A 22,736-nucleotide genomic window follows, 5' to 3' on the forward strand; every position below is an offset into this window, starting at 1 on the left:
CTACTCAAAATACACAGAACAGCTGGTGCTCACTGCTACCTTCTTCCCTCTGCACGGGGTGCTGCAGATGCTGTCTGTCACCCATTGGGAGGCTGGCACATGCAGGTCCCCATACATGACCCTGCTCCGGGAGCTGCTGACACCTGTGGGAGGAGGACAGAGTTTAGCCCCAGCTGGGTTACCTGTGGCCTGCCTGCTGGCCAGATGGCCAGGGCCTCTCTGCTTAGGGCGCCTCCCTCTGCTTCCAGCCTCTCCCCCTCCGACCTACGTCACTGTACCCATGGTACACCTTTAGCCCAGGCCCTCCCTATAGGTAGAAAGAGCGACTTCAATGTTCAGTGACCACCCCCCACCCCTCTGTAGTGGGTTGGCTTCCTGCTTTGTAAATAAATTTTTTAAAAAACTCAGTTATACCTATTAAGTGTTGCACATGGCTGTGGCTGCTTTTACAGTAAAAGTTGAGTAGTTGGGACAAAGACTGTATTGCCCACACGCCTAAAATATTTATTGCCTGACCCTTAAAGAAAAAGTTGGGGGCTGGGGATGAAGCCCAGTGGTAGAGTGCTTGCCTAGCTTGTGCAAGGCCCTGGGGTCAATAGCCAGCATCAGGAAAAGAATACATTTGCCCCAGCTGAGGATTTAGCTCAGTAGTTCTGCTGCCTGCCTCACAAGTGGAAGGTCCCGAGTTCGATCCCTGGTACCAAAAACAAAACAACAAGAATACATTTGCCCACCTGAACTCCTAGTCCTGATTTCCAAATTCACAGTGTCAATTACTTACAGATATGGGACTGATGCCCTTACACAACCTTATGGGGACAGCAAAGAGACAAAAATGAATTGGAGAAAGCAAAGTCGATGCAATCTTTTAACTTGCAAATTCCCTTCTCTAAGTAATCTCAATACAAATTAGATGTAAATAATATGCAAACATATTCCTGGCTCTGAAGCACAGCAGGATTACTTGGGAGAGAGAACAGACACCCTTCCCTCAGTTGTGGGCTGCACCTCTGCTCCTCACTCTCCAGCAGGCGCCTGTAGGTGGCGATCTCGATGTCCAGGCCCAGCTTGGAGTTTGTGACCTCCTGGTACTCCTTGAGCAGGCAGGCCATGTCCTCCTTGGCCTTCTGAAGAGCCTCCTGTAGCCTGGCCAGCTTGAACTTGGCATTTTTGAGGGCTGCCTTGCCCTGTTCCTCAGACTGGGTCACTTCGGTCTCCAGCATGGTGTCCTGGGTGATGAAGGAGAGTTATAGCTCCCTGTTGTGGGCTCAAAGTTAGAGGCCAGGCATTGACTAACTGTTGACTGTCAGAAGAGGCCTCACTCATTGCAAGTAGGTATTCCCAGGCAAGGTTGGCATGGTGGAAATTAATGTTACAGTCTAAGCCCCTGGCTTCTTTTGATAGGACACTAGGTCTGCATTTCTGTGCAGCCTTCCTCAGTGGGCTCTGGTTGGCTCTGCCTTTTGTGTGTTGGGTTTGCCGTAGCCCCTGCCCTACCACCCCCAGTGCCTTGGACACAGCCTGCTGCACTCATCTCCTGGCCTCTGTAGATGCATGAGTATGTGATCCCTGTCCTGGACAATGGACCGAAGAGGTCAACTGGCTCTCCTGAATCCTGGAACGTGCAGATGACAGGGTAGATGTGAGAACCCAAGTTGCCTGATGTCAGACCAGTGCTATTTCCTTTGTCCCATTCTGCCTATGGGACAGAGAAAGCTCTTGTCACCTTATTTCCCTCCATACTGCTCTCCTGTCTTCATTCAGCAAGAATGGCTCTTGTACCTTGGACTTGGTGTTCTCCATTTTTGTTGCCAGCCTCTGGATGATGTGGTTCAGCTCATTGATCTCCTCCCTGGTGTGATGCGTTGTCTCCCTATGCTGGATCACTGTAGTCTTCATTTCCTCGCACTGAGGACAGCAGAGATGCTCATGAGGCTTAGGATGGGACATTGAGGAAATCACTAGTGACTATGCAGCTTGTATAGTGCTCAGCCTGTGCGACCTTGCATGGGAGCTCCACCACATCAATCTAACCTGAGAGCTTCTCTGGTCCTTCTCTTAGTTACTTTTTGCATTTCTGGGACTCAGAAGTTAGAGGAAAGGTTTATTTCAGCTCACAGTTTGTAGCAGTTTCAGTCCATAGTTGGCTGGCTTCAAAGCAGGGTGGGATGGCACAGGGGCATGGCAGAGGAGAACTAGTCCATGGCACTCAGGGGCAAAGCAGCAGCAACAGCAGGAGCAGCAGCAGCAGCAGGAAGTCTACCTCTCCCTTTGTATTCCATTCAGGCTACCCACCTTTTGGCTGGTGCAACCCAGAACTATGCTAATTCCAATCAGTGGACTAATCACACATATTCTCTTTTTTGGTACCGGGGATTGAACTCGGGTCCTTGCGCTTGCGCAGCAGGCGGCGAAACCACTGAGCTAAATCCCCTATCCCACATATTCTTAATCCCAGCATTGCATCCTTAATCCACATTCACACACCCTAGATCCAGCCACCTCCAATAAGCCCCATCTGTGAATGCATGAGGCTTTGGGGGGCATCTGGATATAAGCCATAACACACCCTTAGAGGTCAGACTCCTCAGATAAAAGAAGCCTTTCTTATTAAACACTTAACGTCTTTCCCATTGCCATGTTTGCCTTGGCCTGCACAGCTGAGGGATTTACGGAGAGAACAATGGCGGATGAAGAAAAGACAGAACAAAGAGATATAAAAGGCTGAGGCCAGGTGGAGCCTTCCTCTGATGGGAGAAAACATCTGGCTGGCAACTGCAGCATGTTTCTTTATTGTAGAGATAAGGGAAGTGCAGGGCGAGGTAAAAGGGGGTGCCTGTGACTGGAACAGTGAGAGCGGCTAGGGTCTGTATGGCATCATGTTTGATAGTCTTATGGCGAATGGGCAGGGAGGAAGACACATCCTCTTTTTGGCCAGGCCTTGTTTTATCATGCCCTTTTGTCGCCTGTTTTTTTTCTCATGGGGCCTTGTCTCTTCCATGGGAGAAAGAGAACAAGATGTGTGTTTTTTGTTTTACTTGGGGCCCTATCTTGAGTCAGGCCCAGTCATAGTGATTTACAGTGCAGTGGTCCCAGCAACGTCTAGCAGGCTGGTGTCCTGAGCCATTCACCCCGCTGTGGTACCAGCACTTGGCCTTGGCCCAGCTGCGGGTAGCAATGTCATCATTCTGAGTCCTGATCTCAGCCACAATGTGGTCCATGTTCAGGTGCCGGCTGTTGTCCATCCTGATGATGATCAAGGTATCTGAGATGTGGGACTGGAGAATGTGAGTTTCCTACAAGGAGAAATGCTTCTTAGTCAGTCTCTGCTCTCTGCAGCCCAGCCTCTCAGAGTCCTTCTCAGTCCTCTTCCCTTTCTTCCTCTAATAGCCTCATTGTCTGAAGCTCAAGTCAGAGTCTTCTTGTTCAGTCTTGGGGCCCTCAATGCTCCTCCAGCCCAGAGTCCCAGGACTGAGAGAAGGCCGAGAAAGCCCACATCTGAGGCTAGCTGTCTGGTTCCAGTCAGCATCTCCAACTCCATCCTTGAGTCTAGGACCAGAGTTTACCAGCTTTCGATAACTGTCACCTCAAGGGCCAGGAATACCAGCTTGTATGTCATGGAGCCAGGAGGTCAAGTTGTGCTTCTTTACCTCTGACAGCAAACCAGCCTGGGGCTTTCAAATGCTCTGTACTCTCCACCTCTTACCCTGAGGCTCAGAAGCTGAAATGGTGACTGATCCTTCCCAGTGTCTAACATCCTCCTTGCTGCCTCATTGCTCTGCGGCTTCTCACCTCCTCATACAGATGCCTCAGGAAGTTGATTTCCTCTATCAGCACCTCCATATTTCCCTCCAGATCAGACTTATGCAGGTAGTTGTTGTCCACATTCTGAAGAGAGAAGATGGACCAGGAGTCTCAGAAATCAACCCACTGGGAGACAATCTGTAGCTTGTATTTTTCTCCCTGCCAGTGAGAGGCACCCATCAGGCTAAGAAAACTCCCTGGGAACCCTCCATAGATGTTCACTCCTGTGCCCGGTGCCATGGTGTAGCCCTTTATGCAGTTGGTGGGTCAGAAATAGAGGTGGGCAGGGGACTCTACTGAGGTTTCCAGGTACTTCCTCTGGCAACACTAGGGTGACTCCTGTAGAACTCACATCTTGTGCTACTGTCCATACTTAGGCACTAGTGTGAAATAGGTCATATTAATGATGCTCCACCCCTTGCAGCTTTGGATCTCACGGATGGGAATATGAATCTGGGGTCAGGAGAAGAGGGTCAGGGATCAGTCATGCCCCTCTTCAGCCAGGGAGGCTCAGAGCAAGGGCCTTGTTCTCTGTGCCTCGCATCCTCTCAGGAGCCCCTGCCTTCCTCACACATATTTGCTGGGTTCCCACTCTATGATGGCCACAGGGCCAGAGGTGTTGGGAAGCCAGTGACCAGAGGGGCTAGACTACTGCCCTTTGTGAAGGTGGCATTGCACTCTGGTGTCAGGGGCCACCCATGGAGCTTTGAAGCAGAAAGGAGTAGAGGCAAAGTTGGGCTGTGTCGTTCTGGGGAACAGTTCAGCCTCTCGCCGTCACAGAGAGGCCCTGATGCCTCTGTCCTTAGTTCTGATTCGGTGCATGAGTATTTTGGGGCCACTGGCCTTCTTCAGGGACACACATTCTTTCTCTGCAGTGGATCTGAGGGCTACCTCCTCTTCATACCTAGGTACAAAGGACACAAGGCTCAGATGTGGGGAGAAAAAACAGAATAAAGCTCTAGACAAACTCATGCCAGAAACTGGATCTTTTGGAGGTGATCATAGAATTTAAAAAGTGTCAGAATAGAAGGGACCTATCTATCCTTATCTCTGGGCACTCAAATCAACTTGTGTTCCCCAAAGCACTTCTGGTTTTAGGGATTCTCATGACTGATGGGAGTCTGGGTGGGTGTGTTGCACATTTCAAAGGCCTCCTCTGTTTGTGGACTGTAACTCCTTGGGGGACAGGAATCTTGGCCTAATTCTATCTACGTTCCTCATCCTCCTTCCTTCTTATCCTTTCCCCTCTCAGGGGTAACATAGCACCTGCAGTATGGAGCAGATGCTCAATAAATGTTTGGTGAATTAATGAAATAAATATGTAATTATGAGGCAATTGGAGCAGTACAGAATCTCTACAATCTTTAGATTCTCAGCCTCTTACAGAAATTCCCTCTACCCAGAGGCTTATTGGTACTGTCTTCTCCCTGTTGCGAAGTACCTCGTGGTCTAACCCAAATACACCTTTCTTTAACTTAATCCCGTTTTGTTTCTCCACTCCTCCCCTTGGGCGGCAGACTCACTTCTTCTTGTAGCCCCCCAGCACCTCCTGCACATGGGTGAGCTCCAAGGCCAGCCTCCCACCATCGGCCTCCACACACTCAGCCTCCCGCCTCAGCGTCTGGATGTAGCCCTCAAACAGTGGCTCCAGGTTGCTCTGGCAACACTCTCGGTTCTGGAGGAACTGAAACTTGGTCTCTAGCACTTTGTTCTGCTGCTCCAGGAAGCGCACCTGAGGTGGAAATGGGAGAAGAGTGTGGGATGGGCTGGCATCTTCCATCCTGCTTGAAGAATAAGCAGTGTCATGGTGGAGTTGGCAGGGAAATGTGCAGAACTGGATCATGTCATGGCTCTGTTGAGCTTTTCTGGAAGAGGATGCACCCGGGGAATTCTTGTTTTGTGACTGCTTGCCAGGCTTGAGTAAGCATCTGTCTGTCCAGGTGCCAGGATGGATGATTGTGAACAGAGAGGCATATGGGTGTGCAGAGTTACTGTTGGGCTTGAGGGGGAAGGGTAGGAGTGGAGGAATGACAATCTGGGAAGGCTTTCTGGAGGAAAGGCATGTAGGGGAGCTTCAGGAGAGGAGGAAGGAAGCCTTCCACCATGACCTCCCCCAGGGCAGGCCTCATGCCCAGCCCCGGCTTGGTGAGAAGTGGCTGAATGGTCAAAGTGGGAAGGGCTTCCTAACTGGGGAGGGCAGGGGTGTTAGGCCTTGCTGAGCAGGATGCCTGGGGTCTGAAGAGGCCTGGAGCAGTGGTGGTGTGGTGCTAGGTGGCCTAAAGTTATATAGTGTCTCTAGAGCCAGGCAGGTGGAGTGGATGGGATGGATTTGGAAAACAGAGAAGGTGGGGCATGCCACCCTTCTGATTCAGACTGGAGAGATGCAATGGGAGGGGTACCCACTGCTGGCCAGGAAGGGGTGTCAGCAAACAAGACTGGGCCCCTTGACCTCCGGGTTGCCACTTCTCATACGCTGAAGCTCAAGTAGAGAGAGATGTCTTTCTCCCTGCCTTCTAGCCTTCAGGTACCTTTCCTCCCCTTCCAGGACAGCAGCCGGGAATATGAGGTTGGAACATCCAGAAATGGGGAATAGGGGCTGCCAATACTACATGGGATAATTTTAGGTGGTCTTGGCTGACAGGACCTCATGGCTACCTTGGCCCAATCTTCCCTTTCAAAGTTCTGGAGGGCGGGTGCTACTGTCAGGAGCACATAGCCAATCAGTGGAGGCACTGAGGGTGGAGCGCAGGCCACACTCTCCTGGACCTGGGCCCTTTCCTCATTCCACTTGTTGGTCACCTTCACAGGTTATGGTGCCCACTGTGTGGATCAGCCCCTGCTGGAGTGCACTGGGCAGCAGGGGCTCCCAGCTTTGGGTACTCAGGCTCCAGGCCTCTGGGTGGCTGGAGAGAGCCTGGGCCTGGTCCTGCTCTGGCTCCCTCTCTGTGGGCCCCTAGGGAGACCCCTTGCCCTATCCCTGGCACTTTTCTGTGTAGACTAGTAGCAAATTCTCCGATATCAACACTTCTCAGACAGACTTCAGAATTTGTCTTCCCCTGCATCTCATGTTTTCTCTACCATAGACAGATTCACTGAACATTTACACTTGAAGAGTTAAGAGGGTAACTTCACCTCACTACTATCGATGTAAGTCCAGTATCAGTAGGTGTGCGTAAGGAATTCACAAAACTTTAAATTCTAGCTGAAACTGGTGTCCTAGGCAACTCTGAACCTTAGGCTTGCTCTATTAAAAGGAGGAAGCAAGTCGTTGTCGTCCAATTAGTTTCTTCACCTACTTCAAGGGTTGAAGTAGACGTAAAAGGTCATGATTCTTCTCATCAGATTTTCAATGTCATTTAATGCCAAGGGTCTGTACCACCCACAATGATATAAAATAGCAGTCCCCATTCTTTATTTCTAAATATCTTGGCCTGAGGGTTCCCATCTCCTTCTAGAATGTGCTAGCTCAGGAAGGGTGCGGTGCAGGTCACCCACCTTGTCGATGAAGGCAGCGAACCTGCTGTTGAGGCACTTGATCTGCTCCTTCTCCTCGTGCTTCACGCACTGCGCATTGGGGTCGATGTCCAGGTTGAGGGGCGTGAGGAGGCTCTCGTTGACCGACACGCTGGTGATGCAGGGCGGGCTGGGGCCGCAGATGCCGCCTGAGCGGTAGCCAAAGCTGTGGCCGCAGAAGCCGGTGCGGTAGGCCCCGCAGACGCTGCGGCTGCCAAAGCCTCTTGAGAGGCCGCGGGAGCAGGAGATGCCGCGGTAGGGGGTGGCGGTGATGCCGCGGCGGCCTGGCCTGGGCCCGCAGGAGGCACAGCTGAAGGCGCAAACCCTGTAGGGGGCTCCGAGGAGGCTGGAGGAGAGGTAGGACACTGTGAGGCGTGCGGTGGCGCCTGCAGGCGCAGGCTGGATCTCCAAGTCGGCGCTGCCACTTATAAGGCAACCCGTGGGTCCCCAGAGGAAGCTCGAGATCCAGGGGTTTGCAGGGCTTGAAGGGCTCTGCCCTAGAGCCTGACCCAGACCCAAAGCCGGCCGCGCCTTCCTGCTGCCCCCATTAAACTGCGTTCGCCTGGGGCCCTGAAGCCCTGGGTCTTGCACGGTAGGTCTGTGGGCAGAACCTTATGCTCCTCTGTTGGCACACAAGCCCCACACTGGGGTGCCAGACCCTCCCTGCAGGCTGCGAGCCGAGCCGTAGTTACCGGAGCACGCTGCACAGTGTGGGGCCCTGCATGTGTGTGTGGAGGGGACTGGGCCTCACGAGTCAGGACAGCTTCCTGGCCTGACCGTCCTCGGGCAGGTGAATAGCATTCCTGAGCCCTAGTTTTCTCAATGCAAAATCAGGATAGTAATTTACCCATCTGAGAGTTATTGGGAGGATTTAATGAGATAATGGACCACAAAGCATTTAGGACCTTACCTAGCACTTAATGAGAGTTCCACATGTGGTTATTTCTCCTTCTGTTATTAACTTGCCATTCCGCCTGTGTCCCTTTGGGCACAAACTTTCTCTTCTCAGAACTCAGGGCCTATCTCTACTCCTAGTGTCCCCCTCCCTGTGGGCAGTTGCTCCTTGAACACTCTCTCTTCTGCTTGGGGAGAGGAAAGGAGTGCCAGTAATGTGTCTGGTACTGTGTGAAAGGCTTTTAAATACATTATCCATGGAACTCCAGGGAATCCCTCTGAGGTTGGTATTATTGTGCCTATTTATCTGATGAAGGTGAGCTCAGAGTGGTCAGGGACTTGTTTAAGGTCTTACATGGAAGGCTCCATAGCAGGTCAGAACCTTAATGGTGACCCCCCAGCCCTCCTGCACACTGGAGTCTCCCAGGGTCTGAGTCTCTGGGGGCTGAGTGTGGCTGAGTTCTTCTTGGAGGCAGGAGCATGGACTTTTGGGCTCTGAACTCTCAGAGAAATTGGTCTGATTTAAAGCCTTCCCCCCAACTAATGGCCATCAATTCTAGAAGGTCATGACCCATCATAAAGGAGGTTAATTACTAGTCCAGTTATTGGCAGAGGAAACCAGAATGTGAGATAGCATTAAAGAGAAGCATGCAAGTCACCTGAGCTTCCTTTGCTTTCAAGATGATTATTATTGTGCATGTAGTAATTAAATCTTGGAACTGCAGAGGTCAGCCCTGCCAGTCCTGACTGTAGGCTGCCTGGGACCTACAGTCCAAGGAGTGTCCCATCGTCCTCTTTGCTGTCTTTCCCACACTCTCTTGGGCTTGAATTCTTTCAGTCCAGCTCTGGTCTATTTTGTAACAGGTTAAGCCTGGCCACAGTTGTCTGGAGAAGATGGAGCTAGACTCCAGTGTCTTGTGCGACAGTGTGACTAACGCTTGGCTGTAAGGTGACTTCCAAGCTGGGGGGTGGTGGCTGTGGTGGTGATGGTGATGGTGGTACACAGCTGTAACTCCAGCACTTTGGGAAGCTGAGGCAAATCTGAGCCCAGCCTGGCAACTTAGTGACTTAGTGAGACCCTGTCTCAAAAAAAAAAAAAAAAAAAAAAAGCTAGGACATAGCTTGGTGCCCTGAGTTCAATCCCCAGTACTGAAAAAAATGCACTTCTACTCTTAAATTTTTATAATTGTTATTACTGGTGCTGGGGATTGAACTCGGCTTTGCATGTACTAAAAACTTGTTCTACCACTAAGCTCTATTTCCAGTCAACTATTCCAGTTTTTTGAGGGGAATAGAATTGGAGGAGATTTTCCTTAGTATCCTCACAAAATGAAATGAAATTACCCTGAAGCATGGAGGATTTAAATTAGGCTTATGGAAGCAGTTACATACCTGTTGCCTGGACTCCTTCTGAGTTTTGGTGGATGGATGAAGTGGACCTTCTGTGCCATCAGTCACTAAGGATGTTAATACACAGCCTTTATCCACAAACTAAGTGCACTTGAAATCCAGAGAGATGGGAGAGCTGCAGGCTGAACTCAGCCTGCTAAGAACACAACCTGAAGGAAATGGAAATGAGAGGTTGGACATCTAAAGCACAGTGGTCCCCTCAAATGTTAGCACTAATCACAGACCCAGCCTCAGGGAAATGTGCTCCATGACCTCTTTATTATTCTTGGAACTCAGGGGAGAGAGATGGGCCAAAGCATGAAAGGGTTCAGACATAGTCAGGAACAGACTTCCCATAGAGAGGGGTGCTGAAGAAGAAGAGGGCTTCTCCATTCTCAGCCAGATCTTTGAGGAATCATTCTCCTGCCCACTTTTTCACTAATATCAGTCTGTGGATGGAAAGCTAATGTCCTGTTTTGGTCTTCACATCTTTTCCTTACCCCCCAGTGGGTCCCAGGAGCCAATGCAGGGGAGAAGGCAAACATCTACTGAGCATGCGTCAGCAACCAGGGTCAGAGAGTGATGGCAGGTCTGCAGTCTCCAGGCAGGGCAGGCGTGGGCAGAGGACCACCATACAAGGTTGCAGGTATAATGGAGGGACGTCATGCCACAGGAGCTGCTGGCAGAGCAAGCCTCCAGTACCAGGGCCTGGGGAGGAGGTCAGGACAGGGTTCTTGGAGGAGATGAAACTTTATTGGATCTGAGGAATTGGAAGTACCAAGGTGAGAGAAAGGAGGAGGAGTCAGGCCAATGGAATGGGGAAGCTAAGACATCAAGCAAGGGTGCTCAGAGCCTGTTCAGGGAATGGCAGGCAGTCCTCTGTGACTGGAAAACGGGGTGGCCCTGAGTTCAATCCCCAGTAGGGGAAGGAGCTGACTGAGGCCAGACAGTGGATATGGTGGATGGGCTGGGTGGCTTGGAACATCAAGCTGAGCACTAGTGGTGCCTCACCTGGACAGAGTCATGCTCAGAGAGAAGGATGTGATGTGGGGATAATACATAGAGAGTGAAAATTGTATGTGTGTGTCCACTTCTATTAACATCATTTTCAAGCATCCTAAGCATCAGTGTGCACATTTCAGGAATGCATTTCTCCTTCTCCACGGTACAATGGTCAAAGCATCTCTGGAATGAGCCATACCTTGGCTCAAAGCACCCAAATATGGGTGTAGGATTTTCCAAAGCCAAGTCTTGATGATTTTATCCCAGAAGAGAAGAGACATACCTGTGAAATTCCTCAATCCATAAAATGGCCACTCCACATGGCGAGGCAGACAGACTCTGTTTTTTTCTCTTATTCCTCAAAGCTCCATCTCCTCCAATTTAGAGTTGCCATGACTGTGGATCCTCCTGCCTGAGCTTCCCTAGTGGAGACTGCAAGCCCTTCTCCTGGGTGAGCACTCAGAGACTTGGCTTTGGCTGCCTCTTCGGCTGCACCTCAGCTGCTGCTGCATCACTGCCGCCCTCTATAATGGCATGTCCTCACTGGAGGCTTTGGCAGCTGCAGCATCTGTGGGGCCTTCTTCACCAGCTCCTGCAGCTGCAGCTTCCAATACTGCTTGAGCAGCCCTAGTGCCCCCTGCATCACCAGGGTGTTGGTCAGGTGAGTGAGAGTCCTCTCATACTCCTCAACCTGGAGATTGACCCCAACACACAGTGTATGAAGCATGAGGAGGAGGAGATCAAGTGCCTCAATAGTAGGTTCGCTGCTTTTATCAACAAGGTGGGTGTCCTGGATCACACCCTTCCTGAACTCTTACTTCCTGGGCTGGGCACTGAAGGGATTTGGTCCAAGGAAACTCCCAGTCTGTTGGAGGAGCTGGACATCTAAGGCACAGACAAACACAGAGAAATGAGAATGGGGCATGGGCTCCTGGTTTGACAGCACTGACCAAACAGTCAAGGTCTCCATGGAGAGACAGGGCCAAGATCTGGAGGAGGCAGTGCATGCACAGCAGACACATAAGAAATGCAAATAAGTAATAGGAACAGGACCCCCTCCTGGACTGGCTCTATTTGAGGATTCCTGGCAAGATTTATTCCAGGAAGATGCAGGCGGGCAAGAAGCTTAGCCAGGCAAGGTTGGGAGAGATCTTACCCCTGGCAGAAAGGACTTTGCCACTTGATTGAGGGACTCTTGGACTTACGCTTGTAGACATCTCAAATGATAGAGAGCACCTATGGAGTGCATCAGAAGCTGGGAGGTCTCTCCAGGATGCTGGCATTCTGGGTGACCAGGTGGCTGTGCCTCGGGGTGGCAGGTGCTGGAGCAGTGGACCTCAAATAACACTAGGTTGGAGCAACAGAACAAGCTGCTGGAGACCAGAACCACAAGGTCTACCAGAACCACAAGTGCTTCGAGAGCAACCTGGAGCCGCTGTTTGAGGGCTACATCCAGACGCTGAGGCGGGAGGCTGAGTGTGTGGAGGCCGATGGTGGGAGGCTGGCCTCGGAGCTCAACCACGTGCAGGAGGTGCTGAAGGGCTGCAAGTGAAGGCCATTTCCCTAAGAAGGAGATACAGGCTATGACAACCGGGAGCAGTCAAGCAAATTGGCCTTAGAAAATCCTTCCCTCATTAACCCCCTTTTATCTTTTCTCAACACATAGGCAGTGACAAGATGACACAAAGAGAGCAGAGACGTTGAAATATCAGCTGAGTGCCTTTTCTTATTTCATGAACTTTTCAGGACACAGGGCATATCCCTATCTCTCTATCCATCCATCCATCCATTCTTCTACCTACCATTCATCCTTACACTTATTCTGAGCACTTACTCTGTTCCATTACTGTGTTGGTGCTTGGGATACCAAAACAAATTGCACCACCCCAGCCCTATGGTTCACACACCTCGATTCTTATTGCTAGTTCTGTCCACTTTCCTAAATCTAAACTCAGACAACTTAGTTTATTATATTAAAATAAAAACATAAAGGGGCCGGGGATTTAGCTCAGTGGTTTCACTGCCTGCTGTGCAAGCGCAAGGACCCAAGTTTGATCCCCAGTACCCAAAACCAAACCAAACCAAACCATAATGATCTTTGGGGTTTTTTTGTTTTTTTTGAGACAGGGTCTCACTCTGTAGTCCAGGCTGGCCTTGAACTCACAGTAATTCTCCTACCTCAGCCTCTTGAGTGCTGGGATTACAGGCATGTGCCACCACCCCTGGCTTGAAGAGTTTTGAAGTAAGTAGTGTCTATCCAAGTTAGAGGATGTTACAGTACTGCTGGGGCTGTGGGTGAGAGATGCTTCAGACACGGGGGCAGGGAGAGAGATAAATAAGGAACATTTTAGACATTCCAGGCAGGGGTAGGGACCAGTCAAGGTCCTAAAAAATTTCCCTTGTGCCAAATCTCTTTCTGTTTTGCAGATGTGAAGAGGAGGTTGCTCTGAGGTCCACAGCTGAGAACGATCTGGTCAGAATCGAGCAGGTGAGTGGGTGTGCTGGGGAGCCAGCAGCTTTGGAACCCGGCGGGCCCCAGGGGCATCCAGGTCTCACTCTTTTAGCTAACATTTTATCTCCAGCCATGAAAGTGCATTTTCTTTCTCACATCCTAGAAGATCCATGGGGCAGGCATTCTCTGGATATTCCTTTACAGAGAGGCCCCGAAAGGTGAAAAAATTGTTAAAGGTCACATACTATGTCTTGCTGGGTTTGAAGCTTAATTTTCTGATCACCAACTTCTGGACTTGTACCTCTGACTTACTTTTCAGGTCTCAGAATGATATTGAGGAAGGGGAGCCCCAAGAAAACCTCTGGAACAGCGGGAACTCACTGTGTTTGTATTTCTAGGTGGTCAACTATGCCTACATCTGCAAGGAAGACCTGGAGGCTGATGTGCATAGCCTGGTGGAGGAGGTTAGCTTCCAGAAGGGTTTGCATGAGTAGGTAAGCACTGGACAGAAAAGGCATTAGTCATCCCACTTCTTTCTCTTTCCCAGGCCAGCACGGGCACAGAGGAAACAGAGCAGTTGATGGCTTAGGGTCTTTGGTGGTACAAGGCATGGAAGGTTTCAGGCATGTGCATGTGTGTGTAGAACAGAAGGGATATGTGAGTTCTGTTTCACTTAGCTGTGGATGGCATGTGTGATGCAAATGACTGTTGGCCTTGCAGGAGATCCACATTCTGCCAGTTCACATCTCAGACACTTCCATTATCATCAAGATGGACAACAGCTGGGAACTGAACATGTACAGTGTTGTGGCTGAGATCAAGGTCAGTATGGTGACATTGCTACCCGCAGCTGGGTGGAAGCTGAGTCCTGGTACTGCACCAGGGTGAGTGGCTCAGGATACCAGCCTCCTAGACACGATGGTGGAGGGATGTTAGATGTTTATTAGCAAAGTTGTTTTTTTTTTTAATCTAGAGAAACTGCCCCTCCTCTGAAGATGCCCAGGTTCCTTCCTGGGAATGTCAAAGAGAAATCAGTTCTCTGAGGGCACTGACAGAGTAGGCACACAGGAGTGTGTGGGCTGCGGACACACTAGGAAGGATGCTGCTGTTGTTGTCTGGGTCAGTGCTGCCCTCTTGACTGTGCAGGAGGTTCCGCTTACAGGGTTGCCTGTAGTGGTGCTTGGCATAAAGACACAGAGGTGGTGGGATGTCCCATCCTGAGCCGCCTGAGCATCTCTGCTTCCTGTAGTGTGACATCAAGGCCATGATGATTGGTATGGGGAGATCAGCGAGCTGAACCTCATCATCTAGAGGCTGACAGCTAAGATGGAGAATGCCAAGTGCCAGGTATGGATCATCTGTGCCAAAGACCAGAGGGACAGAGGACCTATGCAGTGTTACTCAGCCAACATATGCTCTATCTAAAGCCCACCATTCATTTTTCAGCCAGTTGTACAGGTGGAACCCCTGGTTGTGGTTACTCAAGGAGCACTAGCTGATGAAAGTGAGAGGCCCTCCCTGTGTATGGGGTGTTCCTCTCTGCAGATAGACTGGACACGTATAGGTAAAGACAGAAAGACCAGGTGACATAATCCACCTCATTTTCTCCTGGGGCCCTAGTATTTCAAGCTGGAGGCCACAGTGACCCAGTCTGAGCAGCAGGGCCCTCAATGTTGCCAAATGCAACCTGGTAGGGCTGGAAGGTGCCCTGCAAAAAACCAAACAGGAGATGGCTGCCTGGTCAAGGAGTATCGGGGGTGATGAGCGTAGGTGGGTGCACTGCACAGTTGGGTCTGGAATCTCATTTGCATAGACCCACCTCCTTTTGGGTCCACCATTTACCCAGCTGCCACTTCTTCTCTTCTAGTCTAGGAACTCTCTTAAGTCTCGTCCCTCCCCTGAGAGGGCCAAGAAACTAGTGTTATTTGAAGTCCTCTGCCCTATTTCCAATAGGCTTCTTGAATGATTTAGGTAGGGACAATGGTTTGCTTGCAGATTTTTAACAATAAGGAAATGAGAATGGGCTCTCTGAGAAAACATACAAAGCAATCCCTAGATTTACAACATTTGCTGATTTCAGAGGTGTAAATAGTTCCATCTTGGCAGATTTCAGGCTTCCGCTATGACTTTATGTCCATTTGCTTAGAAATTATGCATTGTAGGCTCTTGGAAGCTGGTTTCAGGACATCGTGGATTAGGGTCCAGAATGAAAAGAAGTTTCAGACCAAAAGGGCAAGTAGAAAGATCCTTTCCTATTAAAAAGTTGGCAAGCCTGAGCCACAGGAAGACTGGATTTTTCAAAATTATGTAGTCTGGCAGAGTGAATCTGGAGCTGAGGTCTTGGGCATCTGAGAGATCCTGTGTGTCCTGATACAGTCTGGCAGGCCTACTTCCCATAGGGGACTGGGAGAACCTGTGGGTTTTGCTCTTCTGGGAGATTCTGGGCTTGTGGGAGTAGCAAAGCCCAGAATATCTATCCCCTGGCCCTCTGGGAGGGACTTGGAGGGCTCCTCTGATGGCTGGTTCAGAACTGGTGACCATGTGACTTTGGGGAGCACTGTCAGGAATTAATGCCCAGGACTAACATTGACTTTTCTCTCCTACATCAGGCTCTGCAAAGGCATCAGTGCTGTGAATATCTTTGAGTAATTCTGGCCCTGAGCAGGGACACTGAGGTTAGACGCTGTTCTGAGGGTGGAGAGACCCAGGAAGAAGTGGTTCCATTCTTTGACAGTCACAGTTGCAGAGGGAGCAGGTTGCCAAGAGAAACAAATAAATAGAAATTCTGAGAGAGAAATCAGTAGAAACTGACTTCAAGATGACCCAAATGTTGGATTTAACAAATAATTGTAATTATTAAAGGGACATATGATCTTCATGTGTAAACAGAAATTAAAATAATAGAGGCTAAAGTGTAAATCCTAGAACTGAAAACTACATGAACTAACATGAATGATTCAATAATGGCCTTAATAGATTGAAGGTGTCAGAGGTAGGTGTTTTGTGAGTCCCCAGATATATTGGGGTTCCTATACCAGAGCAGTCTTCCCCTAATGGAAAAATGAAGAGGAGTTGGTCATGGATGTGAACAGGTGCCTTTTACCAGATACTTCTTTTACCTGGAAGATGTCCTAATGCCTAGTTGTCCAATCTGTGACCGGGGGTACCTCCCACAGGAAACTTGTTTGCACAGGCAGTTGCCCTTGTGGGTCTTGTATGACCTGTGTTAAGTTTATGCTGCCTGGGCTGGGGATTTAGCTCAGTGGCACTGTGCCTGCCTCACAAGTGCAAGGTCCTGAGTTCGATCCCTGGTACCAAAAAAAAAAAGTTTATGGTGCTTGACCATGCTGTGATGCTGGCAGCCTGGCCTTATTTTCTCCCTGGTGTCCCAGGGAAAGCCTAGCCTGGAGTAGCCCTGGTTCTTCTGATGGAAGATGCAGATTCAGTGCACTGCCAGACTAGGAAATAAGCTCAGAGATTTATTACTTACAGATCCTGGGTAAGGAGTGTAGCATGAATTGGGAGGACAGTCTTTTGTTTGTAGTTCACACAGGGTGGGAATGAAGAATTAGGCAAAGAAACATGAAATGGAGGAGAAGGGAATTAGAGGGAGGAGAGGAGAGGAAAGAGAGGAGAGAGAGAGAGAGAGAGAGAGAGAGAGAGAGAGAGAGAGAGAAACTACTAGTATACATTATATATAAGGGAATAAGATGTGGGTCCTTTTAAGTTCATGGACAAATACCTGAATGGTTCAGTTAAAGGAAGCAATGGAAAAGTGGGGAGTCTACTAGTAGGCGGGAGAGATGCCACTAAGTTCTTATCTCTCCCCCCAGGCTTAGCCTCTTAGGTGTGGTGTTATACTTCTACTGCCTAGGCAGCAACCTTTGCTGTTTTGTTCCCATTACAGTAAGGTCTGTGGTCCTGAAGACAGAGAAATAGACTTGAATTGACATTTACAAAAGAAGATATATTAAGAGTCAACAAGAACATGAGGAGTTGCCCATCATTATTAGTCATCAGGGAAATTCAAATTAGAATCACAATGAGAAGGTACTTGACACTCACAGATGGATGGTTCTTTAGGTGGCTTGGACTGGCTCAATTCTCTCATTTTCCTTTTTATAGTTCTCAAACCAAACAACGCCCCCTCCCCCCCTCCCCGAATATGCTGGGGATGAAACACGCTGAGATAGGGGAGCCACTGGCTGGAATAGTCTGGGCTCTGTCAGTGGTCTCTCTAGAGGGAGACCGGGGACCCCAGAGAGCACTGACCTTTAAAGAAAGAAAAGGAGACAGCCTGGGGGACCAACAGCAGCTTATTCTCCTGACACTGTTCGACAATCACAAAGGAAAGAAGTAAGGCTTTTATACATATAGGAAAACAGCTTAGTCATTCTGGTTATTGTCTTTTTGGTTATAACATCTGGTGATAACAAGTGACCCTAAGTGACTCATAAAAGCTACAGGCGAATTTACACGTCCCTTGTTTCCATTCACCGATCCATACATCTAAGAGTACACTGCAGCCCTCTTCTTATCAGATGGTACCAAGAACGCAGGGTGACCTCAGCAGAAGTCAAGCCCACTGGCCCACTGCAAACATCACAGATGTACCTAGTGAACGGTATCTCTCACCATCCGTAGAGTCGTTGGGTTGCAGTCCTCTGACCCTGGACAATGGTTACTAGGAAAGCTAGAAAAACATGTTTTTCTCCCATAAAACTTTTACAACATCTCTTAAATTTTCCTGGAATTCTTTTAACAAACAGACTTGTGGAAATTCCCAGAAACGACTTCTTAATTCTCTCAGTTAACAAACTTCTTGTAATCATATTCTTGCAATTAGATAACTAAATTCTACAATTTCCCACAGGCTCTTTCCTAAAAACATGATCTCCTTCAGTGCTTTAGCCCAGCATTTCATGTTACCCCTGAGGTTTACAACCCAGGGCAGTCTGTCTTTTATGGCCTCTCATCTATAGTGCAAGAAGGCATACACAGCTGAGACTCCATCTGCTCCAGGGAGATTCCTGAGTCACCGAGGACTGGCTCACATGGAATTTTAAGCTTCCATTGTTCCTTGATGCTAGTCTGTATATAATAAATCCACTTCATGTAACTTGTTGCATATAATTGTGTTCTGTCATCTCACAGATTCAGAATAGAGTTAATGGAGCATAAAATGCTATAGTTACCCACATGTTTATCAACAGATGAATAGAAACTGAGTTGTTTTTTTTTTTGGTACTGGGGATTGAACTCAGGTCCTTGTGCTTGTGCAGCAGGCAGCGAAACCACTGAGCTAAATCCCCAGCCCTAGAAACTGAGATATAGTCATACAATAGAATTATCACTTGGCAGTAAAAATAAATTGTTGATTCATGAAACAACATGGGTGAATCTTAAAAATATTATGCTAAATGAAAAAAGTCATATGCAAAAGAATATATATTGTATACTTCTAGATATATGATGTCCAGCACTAGCAATATTAATGTACAGTTGCCTGGAACAAGAGGAGACTGATGGCAGAGGGACATGAGAGAACTTTCTAAGATGGTAGAAATATTCTATGTTTTCATTCAATGGGGCATACATTTGCCAAAATTTATTGAATTGTACTCATAAAATGTGTGCCTATTATTGTATGCAAATTATATCTTAATATAAATGATGATTAAAAACCCATAAGATACTTAGAAATAAATGTAAAAATATGTGAAAGACTTATACCTGGAGAAATATAAACATTATGGAAAGTATTACAGGCAATGAAAGATAATAAAGAAGGCCTTATTAAATGAAGAAATAGACCATGTTCACAGATAGGAAGCTTTACCATTACAAAGATATTGATTCTTGGGCCAGGGATTTAGCTCAGTGGTTCCAGCATCTGTCTCACAAGCACAAGGTCCCAAGTTCGATCACCGGTACCAAAAAAGAAAAAAAAGATACGGATTATCTTTAAATTGACCTACAGAGTGGTTGCAATTATAGTCAAATTCCAAAAAAGGGTTTTATATACATCTTGATTCTGAAATTTATGAGATAGACAAAGGTCAAGAATAGCCAAAAGGGCTGGAGATTTAGCTCAGTGGCACTGCACCTGCCTTGTAAGCGCAAGGTCCCAAGTTCAATCCCTGGTACCAAAAAAACCCCCCAAAAAACAAAAAAAGAATAGCCAATATAAAAAGATAAAAAGACTGATAAAAAGACTGAATAGTGGGCCAGGGATTTAGCTCAGTGGTTCTGCTGCCTGCCTTGCAAGCTCAAGATCCCAAGTTCAATCCCTGGTACCAAAAAACAAAACAAAACAAAACAAAAAAGACTGAATGGAATACTCTCCTCTTCAGAGATCATAACTTATAAAGCTATAGTCATTAGGACAGTGTAGTACTCACACAAGAATTAACCAATAAACCAATGGAACAAAATAGGCCCTCTATCTATCTGTCTGTCTGTCTATCTATCTATCTATCTATCTATTATCTGTTAACTTGACTGGATCAAGAAATGTCTAGCAGATTAGTAAAACACAATTCTGGGTGTGTCTGTAGATGAGTGACGTGTAAGCCAGTATATAAAGGAAGAAGACCCACTCTGGAGGTGGGTCTTACTGACCAGTAGGCTTGTAGCATGGAGAGAATAAAAAGGGAAAGCAGTAAGTGTACCTATTTAGGAAGAGCTCCAGTCTTCACCTTATCCTTTGGCATCTCTCTCCCATTTCTTCAGCTTTCCAATGCAGACTCACACCAGGGACTCTACTGTGAGCTTCCAGGCCTTCCACCTTGGACTGGGCCTGCATCCTTGATCCCTCTTGTTCTGCATCTTCCATCTTCTTGGGTAGAGTAGCTACTGGATCTTCTGGTCCTCTAGCATGCAGATGGCCATTGTGGATTCTTCCTCCTCTTATCCCTTTAAGCCCACCTAAGAAATCTCTTTGCATAATTAAGCATATATTTTCTATTGATTCTATTCCTCTAGAGAACCCTAAGTAATACATTTGTATATATAAAGTTTAATAGACAACATAACTTTGATGTAACACACACACATACACACACATACACACACAACCTTGATGTACAGCCAAGGTGTAGGAAGATCAGTAGGGAAAGAAGGTCTTATGCGTTGGTTAGCCACATGGAGAAAATAAAATATTATACAAAATTAACTCAAATATTAAAATTATAAACAAATATTAATCAAATGTTAATATTTAAGCCAAATATTAATATTTAAAATCAAATATTAATCATTAATTCAAATATTAATATTTTAATCAAATATTAAAATCATAAACATCAAAAGCAAAACTTAAAAACCTTTAGAAGAAAAAAATCAGACAATGTTTTTCTGAACTTGGTATAGGGCAGGATTTTTAAGACACAGAAAATGCTCTAAATAAGATTGATAAATTAGACACTAAAACTAAAGATTTTTGTTTATCAATACAGGCCATAAGAAAGTGAAAGACATGATGTAAACTTGAAAATGATACTTGTGATTCATATATGTGGCAAAGTAGCAGTACCTGACAATATAAAAAACACTTTTAATCCTATAAGAATAAGGCAAACAACTCAGTGGGGAAAAGAGACAAAATAAAAGGAAATACATATAGACAACAAACTTTGAAAGATATATTAAACTTCAATAGTACTCACAAAAATGCAAATCAGGACCAAAAATGAGATTTAGTATGTCATTTAATGGTTAAAAGTTAAAGCACATTGGAGACAATGGACTTTTAAAAAAATTAATTTTATTGGTACATTTTAGGTATACAACAGAATGACATTCATCATTGGGACTTTTTTATACATTGCTGATCAAGGCATAAATTATTATAACTTTGGATAATAATTTTGTATGGTCTTGAACATCAATCCATCTCATGACCCAGAAATTCCACTCTTAGTTGTATAGCAAAGAGAAATTTTTGAATATGTGTATCAGGTGACAGGCAGAAAACTATTCATAGCACCACCTTTGTAAGATGAAAAAGCAAAACAAAACAAAAATAGAATTACATAAAATGTGATATAGTAAGGCAATAGAATACTTAGAATCTTGGTGGAGGAATCCCAGTTACATAATGTTGAATAAACAAAGCAAATTACAATTTGTGTGACAATTTAAAAAAATAACAACAGGAAAAACTAAAAAATTTTTTAGGTATATGGAAGTATGTGATAAAACTAAAATAAGTAAAGTAGTTATAGAACAACTTCAGAAAAATGGTTACCTCTAGGATGCCCAGTAGGGACAAGTTGGGAAGGAGTATGTAGGTAGCTTACCAGTAATAATTAGCAATGTTTTGGCTTGACATTTAATTGTTATCATTAAATAACAAAGGTAATAAAAGTAAGATGTTATTTATAAGAAATGAAACTAAAGCACATGGACACAAATTGAACGTGAAAAACTGTGTTAAGGTAATCGGTTAGAAGATCAGAGTGCATTGTAGACAAAAAGGGTAATTTTTCATGAAATTAATTTCAGCTTATATGTGTGTATGTAGGTAGGTGGTGATTCATGATACAAAATATGTATCTTATTTTGAGTTGTGTTAAAAAAAAATGAGTCTAATCGCTTCTCGGCCTTTTGGTTAAGATCAAGTGTAAAAAAATGAGTCTGACAGCCAATATAACAAAAAAACCTCTTGCTGAAGTATGCCAAAACATCAATAGCAACATTATTTGTTGGCAACAGAAACAAAAATCACCTACGTATTATTACCCTTAGAAAAACGGACAAATTGCCCTACAATGGACTACTGTACACCACTGAAAAATAAAGCCACATACATAAAAAAAGATGAATCTCAAATTAAAATTCTGGGTGGGGGAAGCAAGTCATAGAAGCATACAAACAATGTAATTCTATTTATGTAAAGCTTAAAAGTAGATAATATACAATAGATTGGGGATATACACATGATAATAAAGTAAGGCAAGAGAATGATCAACATAACATCTTAAGTTAGTGGTTACTTTGTGGATTTGGCAGGGCCAGGGATGAATAGTATAGAGACCAGCAAGGAATCCCTAGGGGTACACAAGGGATTTGCTTTATTACTGTTGCTTTTTAAGTCACTAAGTATATGTCATCGATGCTCTTTTGCATGTAAGAAAACTTTATAAAACAGAAGGAAAATGCCAACAGCAGCCTGTAATCTCTAGTCCCTGCTCCCCCGCCACCAGTTTAGAGTCAGCCTCACCCCAGATTTCCTACTGACTCTGGGAGCATCGTCAGTCTAGTTTTCCCATTTGGGCTCACATTTGGCTTCCTTCCATCCCCTGCCTCTGGGACTTCTGGTTCAGAACTCTGTGACCTAACAAGGTGAGGTCACAAATACCCCAGGAAGGGGAGGCCTCTGAGCAAAGTTTCTGGGAGCTCCTTGGGCTGGAGTTGGGCTTTAGTGCTCAAGGGAGGCTTGGGGGAGACTGCAGCTGCTGCCATCATGGTGAGGCCTGTGGCACAGGAGTGGGGCTGGAGCTGGCCAGGCGGGGTCAGGTCTGCTGTGTGCAGCATTTGAGAATGGAGCAGGGAGGCCAGGCAAGGCATGCTGCAGACTGCACCTGCCCTAGAGAGAGACTTGCTCTGGGCTGGTGTGCATGGTTCCCACTCCCTGGGCTGAGGGATAGGTTGTGACGATGTGTCCCTCAGGGTGTGGGGC

At 46.7% G+C, this 22,736-nt stretch overlaps 2 protein-coding genes across 4 annotated transcripts in view; one reads left to right on the top strand and one right to left on the bottom strand.

Annotated features, from left to right (window-relative positions):
- On the bottom strand, nucleotides 1–11,245 carry LOC101705856 (keratin, type II microfibrillar, component 7C). The gene is made up of 10 exons (XM_021243081.2): nucleotides 11,147–11,245; nucleotides 7,267–7,821; nucleotides 6,460–6,603; nucleotides 5,328–5,536; nucleotides 4,242–4,257; nucleotides 3,793–3,888; nucleotides 3,132–3,296; nucleotides 1,783–1,908; nucleotides 1,022–1,229; nucleotides 1–143 (listed from the first exon to the last, which is right to left on the bottom strand). The coding sequence occupies exons 1-10, from the start codon at nucleotides 11,243–11,245 to the stop codon at nucleotides 1–3; spliced, it is 1,761 nt and encodes a 586-aa protein (XP_021098740.2).
- The window catches only part of LOC106010929 (keratin, type II microfibrillar, component 7C-like), a 26,725-nt gene continuing 11,382 nt past the window's right edge, over nucleotides 7,394–22,736 (top strand). Inside the window, exons 1-4 of one of the 3 annotated variants that reach the window (XM_087200177.1) lie at nucleotides 7,394–9,160; nucleotides 12,269–13,090; nucleotides 13,453–13,548; nucleotides 13,775–13,876. In XM_087200177.1, the coding sequence (XP_087056303.1) occupies nucleotides 13,826–13,876 (51 nt within the window). In that variant the 5' untranslated portion in view covers nucleotides 7,394–9,160; nucleotides 12,269–13,090; nucleotides 13,453–13,548; nucleotides 13,775–13,825. Of the gene's footprint in view, nucleotides 9,161–9,232; nucleotides 13,091–13,452; nucleotides 13,549–13,774; nucleotides 13,877–22,401; nucleotides 22,524–22,736 lie in introns of those variants that run through there. The other 2 variants (XM_087200178.1, XM_087200179.1) reach the window with 2 other exon arrangements.

The sequence above is a fragment of the Heterocephalus glaber genome, unplaced genomic scaffold (genome assembly GCF_053883595.1).
Source record: "Heterocephalus glaber isolate CG9 unplaced genomic scaffold, H.glaber_assembly_v1.0 deba00001733, whole genome shotgun sequence".
In the NCBI taxonomy this organism is placed as follows: domain Eukaryota; kingdom Metazoa; phylum Chordata; class Mammalia; order Rodentia; family Bathyergidae; genus Heterocephalus; species Heterocephalus glaber.

Bases quoted from the DNA above. Each gene is read 5' to 3' on its own strand.
- LOC101705856 (XM_021243081.2), bottom strand. From the start codon at position 11,245: ATGCAGGGGGCACTAGGGCTGCTCAAGCAGTATTGGAAGCTGCAGCTG. The intron at 3,297-3,792 runs GTGAGAAGCCGC...TTCTCCTTGTAG, and splicing joins TGAGGCATCTGTATGAGGAG to GAAACTCACATTCTCCAGTC. The intron at 1,909-3,131 runs GTGAATGGCTCA...TGCTGTCCTCAG, and splicing joins AGTGCTGGTACCACAGCGGG to TGCGAGGAAATGAAGACTAC.